This window comes from Mchenga conophoros, linkage group LG19 (assembly GCF_057382185.1).
Source record: "Mchenga conophoros isolate Kocher_MC1m ecotype Shallow Benthic linkage group LG19, M_conophoros_male_GT1.1, whole genome shotgun sequence".
NCBI classification, from domain to species: domain Eukaryota; kingdom Metazoa; phylum Chordata; class Actinopteri; order Cichliformes; family Cichlidae; genus Mchenga; species Mchenga conophoros.
Window position 1 is genome coordinate 26,732,556 of NC_140544.1, and position 12,223 is coordinate 26,744,778.

Below are 12,223 nucleotides of genomic sequence, written 5' to 3' on the forward strand. Positions count from 1 at the left end.
ATTGTACTATTCTTAAAAGTAGGTCATGTGGTGTTGAGGGTTGGGCTCAACACAGCAATATACTGAACATAGTTTGACAACAATAACAGCTCGTGGTTTTTGGTAAAAGATATTCGTGGATTTATTTGTAAGCACTGTTCACTTCCACCTGTAGGAGGTGCTCTAGAACCAAGGAAAGGAAGCCCGTGAAGCTGCAGCCAATCAGATCGCAGGACAGAGAGGTACAGGTTTCCGGCCTGCTGAACGACAACAATCTGAAAGACGAAGAGGAGAAGCTGCTGCTTCCACTTCATCGTCGGGATTGTAGTCATTTATAATCAGCGGTAAGTTACAGTTTTCAAGCTTGTGCTGAATTCTGTTAAGTTGTACGAAACATGCTGAGATATGTTGATGAATTTTACATTTGAGGGGTCAAGCAGGGGGCCGTTTTTGGCGCTGCTAAAGCTAGGTGACGGTGCCTGTTTTGGGACCATTTTTTAGGTTAGCTACCCGGCTAATGACAAACTCAGCAAAGCTGTTCGCAAATCACAGGACTAAATGTTATCTTTCTACCGCTTTGCACCTGCTTTCATCCAGTTTAACGTCAGACAAAGTAGCATGCGTCGTTTTCATTAATAAAATTACCGGTTTTAGCTACCTAGCAATTTTAGCATTCACGATTATTACTCCGTTATTTGATGTTTACCAGATAGACGATGGAGTGTGATTAAGCTGTACCAGCTCTGACTAGCTCCCGAGGCGTGACAGTTTATAACACCTGTTTACGACTCGTTTTTTAAAAAGAAATTTCTCAAAAAAGCCACAATCAAATGAGTGCTGATAACTTAACTGTGTATTTGAGCCTTTTATGGCGATTTCTGATGTGTTTGGAAAGTTTGGTAAGTAACACGAATCGCCCTGCATTAGTACTAAGTAACAAGTCATCGATATTCACAACTGCTTTATATCATATTTTACTAAAACAAGCAAAATCAAATTTATGGGAGAGTACTAGTTCTTGTGAAGTAACCATGTGTTCAGATTTTTCCTGTTACTCTTAAACAGTTTTGGGCAAGTTACTTTGAAAAAGTAATTAATTATAGTTACTAGTTAGTTCTTCAAAAAAAAGTAACTGAGTTAGTAACTGAGTTACAATATTCTAAAAGTAATTTATTGAAAAGTAACTATTGCGTTACTTTAAAAAACGTTTAACCCTCTGGGGTCCAGGGTATAATTGGCAATTTTTAACTACTTTTGATTTTCCCTCCCTTCTTATTTGCATCCATTTACCTTCTACCTTGATTTTTTAAAATAACCATTTCAAACTATTTACAGAACAATCAGCTGTTCTGCATTCAATAAGATGCCACACAAATTATTTGTGCCACTCTGAAAAAATAATTTCTGTCCACTATAAGGGAGAACATCAAAGCCTGATACCTGCAGGTCTGACAGCAGCAGGTGTATCACACTCCAAACACGCTAAACGTCACACATCTCTCACATCTCAAAACTCGCTCTCTCTCTTTTTCTGCTGTCTCTCTCTCTCTCTCTCTCTCCCTCTCTCTCTCGCTGTCACTCCTAAAACTTCCCCTGGTTTTTGGTTTTTGCTCATAAGCAGAGAGTGCTTGCTAGCGCTGTGCTTAGACCAGGGGTGGGCAATTCCAGGCCTCGCCGGTGTCCTGCAGGTTTTAGATCTCACCTTGGGTCAACACACCTGAATCACATGATTAGTTTGTTACCACACCTCTGGAGAACTTCAGGACATGTTGAGGAGCTAATTTAGCCATTTAAATCAGCTGTGTCAGTTCAAGGACACATCTAAAACCTGCAGGGACACCGGCCCTTGAGGCCTGGAGTTGCCCACCCCTGGCTTAGACAGTAAACGTGGCGAAACTATTGAGGAAAAAACACCGCGTATATATTGTTTATCATGACTCTGGTTTTACGTGGCCTATCAACACAATTTAAAAACTGGTTTATATCACCTTGTTGCTTTGTCTTTAAGTGGTCATGTGATTGGCTTACCACGACTACTTTATTCTTCCTCAGTCAAACAGCAGCACTCATGCGATTGTTTTGCACCCTTAGCTCCAGGTGTTGTGCTAGACAGTGATCGTGATTACCGTCTGCGGGAGTGCGTGCAGCTGCTTAAAGCTGTAGCGTCCAGATTACTTACAGCTACTTCCGTGCAACTGATATAAGATGCAGTAAGCTGAACACAGCTTCAACCATCTGTTTGTTGAAAAATAGTAACGGACCATATTTTCTTGTTAGTAACTGTAACGGCGTTGTAACGATAGGAATAGTAATTAGTTAGATTACTCGTTACTGAAAAAAGTAACGCCGTTAGTAATGCCGTTACATGTAACGCCGTTATTCCCATCATTGCTCTTAAATAATAAGCAATTTTCGGTCCCGAGAACTGGCAGTCTCTCTCACATGACATCTGTTTACTGAAATTCTCTGTCTTCAGACACTCCCAGCAATAAACTTTGGTGTGCAACTTCCTGATGAGACGAATGAGACTGATCCACAATTAACATGGAAGCAGAAACGGTAAGTTTTAAAGAGTGTTTTACACACACGGATTGTTCAGAGAAACAAATCCAGCAAGAAAAAAAAACTTATGTGTTTTTATTGTTTGCAGGAAGTTATACCCATCTGGCAAAATAAGCCTCACGGATCCACGCGCAGTGTTGTGAGAAGAATAGGTTCCACTCTTCCACTTAAACCTCCTCAAAGGGCATGCTTCCAGGTATATGAAAAATACTGTATTCTCCTAATTATTCTGTCCTTTTTATATAAAAAAACGCTGCTGTATACATTAATGTCTTTGTGCATTAGGAGCTACCAGGTCTGCCTTCTCTTCGTCCAATGGACGGGCCTATGGTTCCTACCTTGGCAGACATAGCCTGGATTGTTGCAGATGAAGAGGAGACATATGCCAGAGTGAGGTGAGTCTAGACTGAACCGAATAGAAAGGTAAACATGAAGGTTATGGAGTAGTGCCGGGTTAATTCTTCTCAACAGCATTAAACCAGACGCTTATTTTCCAACTTAGGAAACTGATATATTGTCCTATTTTCCTGTACTAGACAGGTGTTGCTTCATCTTGGTGGGGTTTTTTTGTCCTTTTATTCATGAAATTTGAAAAAGGTCGGCTTAATTACAGTGCCAATGTTTCACAATAGACACCTCTATCTGATGAGCTGTTGACAAAGATCTCTTCTGGGGAGTTGTTAAAAGGAGACATTTGTACCCTGGGGAGATAAACAGACTCAACACCTCAAATCTGTTTTTTGTGACAGTAAACACTTGCTCTTCTGTTTTTAGAAGTGACACACGTCCTCTGAAACACGAATGGCGACCCACACCGCTCCTGGTGCTTCACAGGAATTCATCTGTGCCCAATTTCCGCCGTGAGGGCAAAAGGATGGAGGGGCTGAAGAAGCCTGGCGTGACTGCACTGAACCGTACTACAGCACTGCAGGATGAGCTCAGCAGACTTCGAGCGCAGATCGCTAAAATTGTGGCAAGTGATTCAGGTAACACAACCAGAGATTTGCTACCACACTGGTAAGGTGTTGTCAGCTGTTGCTATATCAACCATAGCGCTGTGGTGGGTGGAAACTGGCAGTCTGGTTAAATGAGGTCCGCAGAGGATTGGAGCTTTAAGATTGCTTTATTGAGCCTGTGACAGAGTTACTTTTCCCATGACTGTGTTTCCTTTGTTGCCAAGTCAGTAGCCCTGATTTTGCATGGCTCTTTGGTACTAAAATATCTTGGCATCAGTTTGTAGGTCAGTGAGTAAAGATAATCTCTGAGAGTTACCCATTTAATATGAGCTCTATTCATTTGCATTGTGTTCTTTGTGTTGTATTATAATTCAAATAAATGGATTCTGACTTTAATTCTGATTTATGATTAAAAAAATGGAAGTCTTCATCTATCAGGCAAACAATTCCACTAGAGTAGGGATGGGCAACTCCAGGCATCGAGGTCAAGTGTCCTGCAGGTTTTAGATATCAGCCTGGGTCAACACACCTGAATCACATCATTAATTCGTTACCAGGCCTCTGGAAAACTTCGGGACATATTGAGGAGGTCATTTAGCCATTTAAATCAGCTGTGTTGGTTCAAGGACACATCTAAAACCTGCAGGGCACCGACCCTCATGGGCTGGAGTTGCCCACCCCCTGCACTAGAGTATGATCACACCTCCACCTTAATGTCATTAATGGGGAAATGGGCTATAGAAACCAAAACGAAGAAGCTGTAGACATGTTTACCTTTGTTATTTAATAGGCCACTTGAACAAGTGATCTGTGGATCCAGCTTGAAGTGGCTCTTTGGAACTGATGTTTAAGTACTTAGATACTGATTTAAAATTTCCAACTGCCTGATGAATTGATTTTGTGCACAGCTGTGATGTGTGAGCACTGGAGGGAGCTCACACATAGGGGATTACGTGAACTATGAATAATTAGGACAATAAGACGTAGAAGCAGTGCTTAAAACGCTTTATGCTTGTTTATGTTTATACTTTGACTTTATATTAGATTCAAAGGAAATAATCAGACATGGCTCAGTTTGAAATGTGCAGTTGTTTATGTGGGACATTACTGAGAGGCACAAACTAAACAACTGCTGCACAGACCATTTCTCTGCTTTCTTTCAGGCTCTAACCCCCTCACCCCAGATCTGCTCTCGCCTGATGACACAAGCATGAGCTTTTCCATGGCGCCTTTCGAGGCGGCGTCCTACCAGCCGGCCCCCACGGCGGCTGCTTCCTTTGTCATCAGCGACGTCACAGAGGAAGAAGAACCGGAGGAAGAGGAAGATGAGAAAGATGCCGTCTCTGTGGTTTCAGAGCTGGTCCCTGACCCTCTGCCCCCTGTTTCTATGACAGCATCAGCTACCTTTGATTTGGACAGGCCTAGCATGGACTTCCGGGAGGCAGAGGAGGATACAGTGTCGCTATCAAAGTCCACCAGTTTTGCTGATGTTATGGACATCCTGAAGGACATGAACCGCATGAAGATGAGCAAAGACAGGTAGGAGATGTTGATGTGCAGAAAGCCTCAGAGTTCTCAGGTTTGTAGTCATGAATTTAATGGTTTTGGTGTTGTGATGCAGGTACAACAGAGGCTGCACTTCCCTCAGGGAGGAGGACTCGGCCTCGCTGATTTCAGAAGCTCTGAGGAAAAAGTTTGTCCTGAAGGATGAAGATGCTGCCTCTGTGAAAAGAAAGTAGTGCGATCATGTTAATAAGAAATACCCAATCCTGCTGCTCCATGTAAGTCTGGGGAGAGACTCAGTTTTTGTAGTTCCTGTTTTAAAAGAAAAAAAGAAATTAAACCTTTGACCACAAGTGTTAGGTAACTGTTTTTTCTTAGTTGCTTTTTTCTCTTTTCCTCGTGATTTTTAGGCCTTTGCCTGTGGATAATGTACCCGTGGATCCACAACCTCGCTCCTCAGACCCAAGGCAATAGCTGTCTGCCAGAGATAGAACAAAAACACTTTGTCCCAGACACTTAAAACCAGTGCGGGTGCATTGTGAAGGGGAACAGCCAACTCTTGGTAACAGTCAGTTTAAGCACTGCGTCACACAACACTTTCAGTGTGTTTCTCTCTAAAATTTCTTAGTTTTATTTTCAAACAGACTTGATCCCAATGATGACCAATCACTCGGTCATGTAAATCTGATTTGCTTTTGTTTTTATAATACTACACCGGGGAGGCTGACATTAAACCAGTATCATTTAGTTTTTGGACCCAAATTGTGGAATGCCCCTCGCTTTGAAGAGGGTACTGCCCGTCTTTCTTAGTTTTGTTTTCAGTTCTTTCACTAAGGAGATGCAAACCTGTTTTAGCTATGTCAAGAAGTCCTCTCGCATACTTGAAAATGTGTATGTACAGATGAAACAGCTGTAGTGCATATGCAGGGAAGTACTGCAGGTTTATCATAAAAATCATTTAGGATGTTTGCTGTTGATGTGTGCATTTCAGTACTGAGTCTGTGGAAATGCACAGCATCATGTACTGTTGTATTGCTCGATCCACTACACTTCTGCCCTTTAGTTTCAGAGTAACATCCAGATCCATAGTCAGTGATTTTACAACTGAAAGGGGAGAGATTACATTGATAATAAAGAGGACAAAGGAGGGAAATATGCCCCCATCCTGAGTTGTATTTCCAGTAAAGCCAACAACAGATGCAAGCTTGTACAACTAAGACTCTTAACAATTTTGCCTGTGTGCAGCATGACTAGTTGGTAGGGAAAACCATCTGTATAATGTTTATAATGTAATATTAAACAGGTGATTTTACTTTAGGCAGAGACTAAGCTTATGTGTAAGAGAGCTTTTACATCGTGCAGAGTTTTTACAGAAAGTCTATTTAGATCGGTCCACGCCTTACCTGTTCAGATGCCTAATTTTATCCCCTTGTTTATTCAAAGTGCCATGGGTTTGTTTCATCCATCCTGCCCTCCGTTTGTCCTAAATGTGCCCTTTGTTCTCAGCTTTTATATTAAGACTCCCAAGCATACAGTTAGCCTGTTAACCAGCTGTGTGTATGTGTGACATTCACAAGTGTTAGGTTTTTTTTATTTAAAAAAGAAGAAGAAAGTTGTCGCAAGAAAAATACTTCCACACGTGTCCCTCCTCCTCTGTTGTTGCTGTCATGTCCTGGCTGACAGGAGTGGGGATTTTCTTTGGTGTGGTTTTGCTGTGTGAAAAGATACTGCTAGGATATTTGTGTTTGAACTGAACAAGAATGTGCACATTCCTGTCTTCATGTAGTGGAGTTCAAGTTTTTCTTTGACTTGCTGGAACTGGCTCCAAGCTGAGTCTCGGTAGATCATGTCACATGCTTGACTTGAACACTGAGGAAAATGCCATATGCAAGTTTAAATAGATTTACTAAGTCTCTAGACTTGAAATGATGACCCATACACCGCATTCACTACCAGCTGCGTCACTGGTCGTCAGACTTGCTCCATTTGCTTTGAAATTCTAGTTTGAGCATTTGTCGCCATTGTATCTCCATGTAGTCTTGAGCCTGTCAACACCATTTTTTTTTGTCATGTAAGGACTTGTAAATAAAGAATGTGCTGATGTTTTGAAACAGCGTCATTTTTTTAAAAAATTACCATGCAGCGATGGACGTTACCACAAGAGGGCAGTGCAGGTAAACCAAGGAGTTGATGCTCTATTCAAAGGCATGATGGTTCTTTGTTCAGAAACAGTTTGGCAGGTCTAAGTTCAGTAAGGAGGCAGCCTACTATTAGTTTTAGCACTGGTGCAAAGTAACTTACAAAATAAAATACATTTCCTCATGTACTGTGCCAAAGTGTGATTTGAAGTTTCTTGTTCTTTGGTTTAGAAGCTAATTTATACTTCAAAGGAAAATCATGGACTTAAAAAAAACTCTGTATACAAAACCTACATTTAGATGAAACTAAGCACACATTAACTATATAAAGTAAATGATCTAAATCCATATTTCAACAATAAATTCATATCAGGTAGACAGTGGAATTCTCATAGATTTATGAATGGTATCCACTTATTTTGCATTGTATGTTCTAAATTATTCCACTGCAAGTCACAACTAAGTTTTGTGGATTCAGCTGTTATTGTTGCCCAATACAGAATATTTTATTGATATATTATTAGTGATGCCTTCACATGCAAGTAGTATCATGGTGTCAAAATAGAGCTAATTTTATCTTGTGCAAAAATGGGTCATTTGGCCCTAACAATGAGAACCATTTTATAAAGAGGTCAAATGTCAAAATGCTCACATTCAACCAAAACAATGCTAACAGTTGTCAAATAAATACAGGAGTTACAAAGGTTCTCTGAAATGTAGTTGGATGGAAAAAGTAGCATAATATCAAAATCCTCAGATTTAAGTGTCTTTAAAATTACTTCTGTAAATGATGTGAACAGCTGTATTTAGTTGCTTTCCTTTCCCGATGCAACCTAACTCTAGCCCTCATGTAGATAATGTTAGATAAAGTTTAAGTGCATGTAATATCACATCATACCTACTAAATCTCTTCACTTGATTACTCCAGTGGAGTGTCTGTACTCATGTGACTTTCCACAATTATTGTTAACCCACATTCTTTCCCATTTCCTGTTTTTTCTCGGGATGATCCGGCCCCTCAGTGAATCGCAGTCTATTTTCTGTGAGAGTCCTTGGCCTACTTTGTCCCTCTTCACCTCCACGATGGACTTCCTACCTATTTTAGATACAGGGAGATGTCTGTGGAGAGCTCAATTAATAGGTCTCAGTGTCAAAATGAGGCTCTTCTAAACCTATAAATAAAGGCCTTTAGTTCAAAGTGACATTGACACATTTTCATCACTACGACACTCGTTAGAAGAATTTCAAAGCGGGCTAATGCACTTTTGAATGAGCAGCTGCAAAAAGTTCCTTAGAAATGTCAAAAGTGATTAAACTTGACAGAACAAACCCAAACTTGGAGTTTCACGCCAGAGACGTGAGTTTTTACTTAGAGGTTGCTGTTCTTATAAATCCTGTCATATATGAATTCTATATTTCTGACTTCAGACGTCACATCAGACAGCACAATCAGCACCCTATCGGACTATAGACCACACCTCAAATGTGTTATTCCTGACTCAACTGAGTAATGACTTATTTCCAGTTGCAGAAGTGAGCGCAGCAGCATATACTATGTAAAATATTGTTACTGGCAATTGTTTTGGTGATTTATTGCTTAATTGCTTTACCTAATTGCTTTACCCCCCTCCCCCTGTTAGTACACAGTACATTTACAGATGTAAGCACCACATTCTGGCACCTGCCTCTCAAAGCAGCAACACCTCTAAAAATAGGTCACTATAAAGCCCCCTTCTCACAACAACAACACTTTGGCTTGCGCTGTGCACGAGTGATTTGCTGCGAGCAAATTGCAGCACAATGCAAGCGGTGCTTCCGGGAAGTACTTCCATGTGACTTTGACCACTATCACCTTAGCACAAACATATATAAAGAAACTGACTTTAGAGATTAAAAGCACTTTTTATACCTACAAAATGTTTTTATTGCAACTTTAAAGTTAGTTGTTTTAACAGACTGACTCATCCTTCAGCCTCAAGTGGTCATTTGAGGAACTGCAGCTTTTGGGACCTGTGTGGCTTTGGAGTTTGGGCCATCGCCCCAAACTGGGAAGCAGCTCCAGCCAAGTTTCTGCTCTGGAAGAAGAATCGAAGCAGCAAGCATGCAAACAGTTAGAGCATCTGTCATTCTGACTGGTCAGCATGTCTTGTCCATGTCCCTAACCACTAAAGCTTTTTGTCACTGTCTCTTTACATGACGGGAAGCTCTACAGAAGTCTGTCTTTGGAAGAAGAAACATCCCTCACGTGTCCCAGATGTTTTTTCATGCTGCCCAGAGGCATCTGTTACTTTCAAGAACAATATGATCTGTGGGACTGCTTTTAGGTTGCTTTGTGGCTGTAGAATTGGATGGGAGTTTTACTTTGAGCAGAAGGGTTGTCAGGGCTTCTCGTTTTGATTAATCCGTCTGACAAATGTGCAAACAGCTATTGCAGAAAGGAGGGTGTGCCTGAGTTACAGCTGATGGAGTGATGGGAAGCCAGCCTGCAGCCATCAGTCTCACAGCTCAGGTGTAACAGAGAACATGTCACAGGCGCAAGAATTTATAATAGCACATTCATTGCATCTTTCCCAGGGAATGGCTTCATTCGTAGCTCACACCTCAAAATACACCATTAGCATTTGAGATCAAAATACACGCACTGAGGCTCCAGAGAAATGTGACATTAATATATCCGTGCAAAGACTCTGACACTGAATATTAAAGAATGATACAGTAATTAATGTAATAACATATAAATGACACATTTTCTATATCTATCCAAAACAGACTTTCAGTTTTTTAAATTGTTACATATATTTTGAATATGTTAGTTGAAATTTGCGCTTTGAGACAACATTGAGATTTGTATATTCTCCCTTTGCTCGAGCTGGTTCTCTCCAGGTACTCCAGCTTCATCCTACAGTCCAAAGACATGCTTGTTAGTTTAACTGATGACTCTAAATTTGCCATAGCCAAAGTGAGCATTGACAACCTATCCAGGGTCCAGTTTCAGCCCTAGAATAGCTGGGATAAAGCATTCTTTGTCAAAATATTGCAAAACTACTTGGTTTTCAGGTAGAAACCATGAAGCTGCTTTCACTTCTGCATAGAAATGTCACTTTTGCAGCTCAGCTGTGGAAATACCACAGGAAATACCAAAGGTAAAGTGCACTGGGCTTCATGATGATCAAAACAGCTCCCAAACTCTGTGCTCCTCATTATCCACCCAAGAGAAAGAGCAACCTGTGGAAACATGAGTGTTCCAGCGTTTCATTAATAGGTCAAGTGTTTGCTTTTTTTGTATGTGTGTGTGTGTGTGTGATTTATATTGACCACGGCAGCATTATGTAAAGTGCTAACGGCAAAGCAATCCCAGTATGGCTTCACACCACTCTGATGTGCGCAAGACTTTTCAATTGTGTCTACCATACAAAGAAGAAAAAACACAGAATGTGTAAAAACGTAACAGCTTTTTTGTGTTTGCGTGTTCACTTCAAGTGTCATCTTCCACGTAGTATCGTAGCAACAACCGACTGAATGAAGCAGCAACTGAGTGGATGACAAGGGTCTGGGGTAACACAAGCACAGCATCTGCTACTTCTACCCGCCCACCCTCCCCAAGAGTCACCCACGCATCCGCCCGCGTCATCAAGACACAGAACCAACACTTATGACTCACAACAGCAAAAGCTCCACAAGAGCTGTTGCAGCTCAATTGAATTCACTCTGTTGCTTCTATTTTGGGGCCTTTGTAGTGCTTCTATCTTATTAGTGGGTTAGCCCTCTACATGATTGCTTTGTGATGCAAAGTAAATTGCGTCTGTAAGTGGTGCTGTTGATAGCACTCGAGTGCGGCGTTACCCTGCCTCTCACTTTAACAGCGCGGCGAACCTGTTGCAGCTCTTTCCAGAACATCAGAGTAGAATACCTGTAAATTTACACAGTGTTAATTTAACTCTCACTTTATCTGCCTTTTATTTGATGCTACATTTGCTGAATTTCTTTTCTAACTTCAATTCGCAACAATTACTTGCTTTCTTAAAAAGTCAGGACTTAATTATTTCTGTCACTTTTTTATGTCAAAAACAACATAGACCTTTAAATATGGCTCTAAAAAGTGCAAGTGAATTGATAAATGACAAGAAAAGATGACATGAAAGGTGAGCGATGTAATGAAAATGAATTGCAGACAGGTCTAATGGGTTCTGTACGGGCAAAGCAGAGCACCTGATACCTGTCATTTGCTCAAATGCGTCATTTGACATCACAAATTGGAGAAAGTAATCTTCATGGCCTTAATTCAGCCTGCAAAATGATCATGCATGACATTTGTTTCATTAGATGGCTTTGTAAGTAAATATCTAGAAAGCAGTTTAACGATCGGCTCATCTCAAAATGTAGACTCCCAAATTTGGTAAATCTGGTAAACAAATAGGGCTATGATTGTTTTCAGAAATGATAAGGAGATGGATGCATGAATTAACCCCGAAGCTCTGAGTCATGTTTTGATTAGAAATTGATAAGAGCCAGTTTGTGAGTCCCAGATGGTACCCAGTATTGTGGCCTACATGGCAGCCATTAATAAGTGATGCAATTTCTGTAGCTAATAATATGATATGCAGAAATATGTGTTGACTCAAAGGAAAGACTGGATGTAAATAACAGTTTTCTTAAAGTGGCCTGTTACTGACATGAATGAAAAAAAACTGATGAGCTTACTTTGTACAATTTATTCAGACGCATTTACTGGTCCCGTTTAGACCACTTTACATAAACATTACTAGCAAACTGCGGGTATTAACGGGCAACTTTTTTTTTTTTTGGTATACTTTATTAATAATCCCTTGTAGAGAAATTTTAACCCATTGCGCAGCCACCAATCTAGCGCCCAGGGAGCAGAGTGTAGGGACTGTAACTTGCTCAGACGTACCTCAGGGGAGCTGTTCGGTGGATTTGAACCCCCGCATTTCATCCCGATCATTGGGCGAACCTAGTGAGCTTTCTCCTCCCGAAAATGAGACCGACGAGGATGGGATTCGAACCCACGCGTGCAGAGCACAATGGATTAGCAGTCCATCGCCTTAACCACTCGGCCACCTCGTC

General features: G+C 40.9%; 1 protein-coding gene and 1 non-coding gene across 2 annotated transcripts; one reads left to right on the forward strand and one right to left on the reverse strand.

The window, feature by feature from the left end:
- The first annotated feature begins 204 nt into the window (after positions 1-204).
- mtfr1l (mitochondrial fission regulator 1-like) lies at positions 205-7,111 on the forward strand. Its single transcript, XM_085257638.1, has 8 exons — positions 205-323; positions 2,456-2,538; positions 2,630-2,737; positions 2,827-2,936; positions 3,316-3,527; positions 4,661-5,036; positions 5,119-5,278; positions 5,411-7,111. Exons 2-7 carry the CDS (start codon positions 2,524-2,526, stop codon positions 5,234-5,236), a joined length of 939 nt encoding a protein of 312 aa, XP_085113764.1. The 5' UTR covers positions 205-323; positions 2,456-2,523; the 3' UTR covers positions 5,237-5,278; positions 5,411-7,111.
- Positions 7,112-12,141: 5,030 nt separating this feature from the next.
- Positions 12,142-12,223, reverse strand: trnas-gcu (transfer RNA serine (anticodon GCU)). Its single transcript has one exon. It is a non-coding gene; the product is annotated as a tRNA-Ser (tRNA).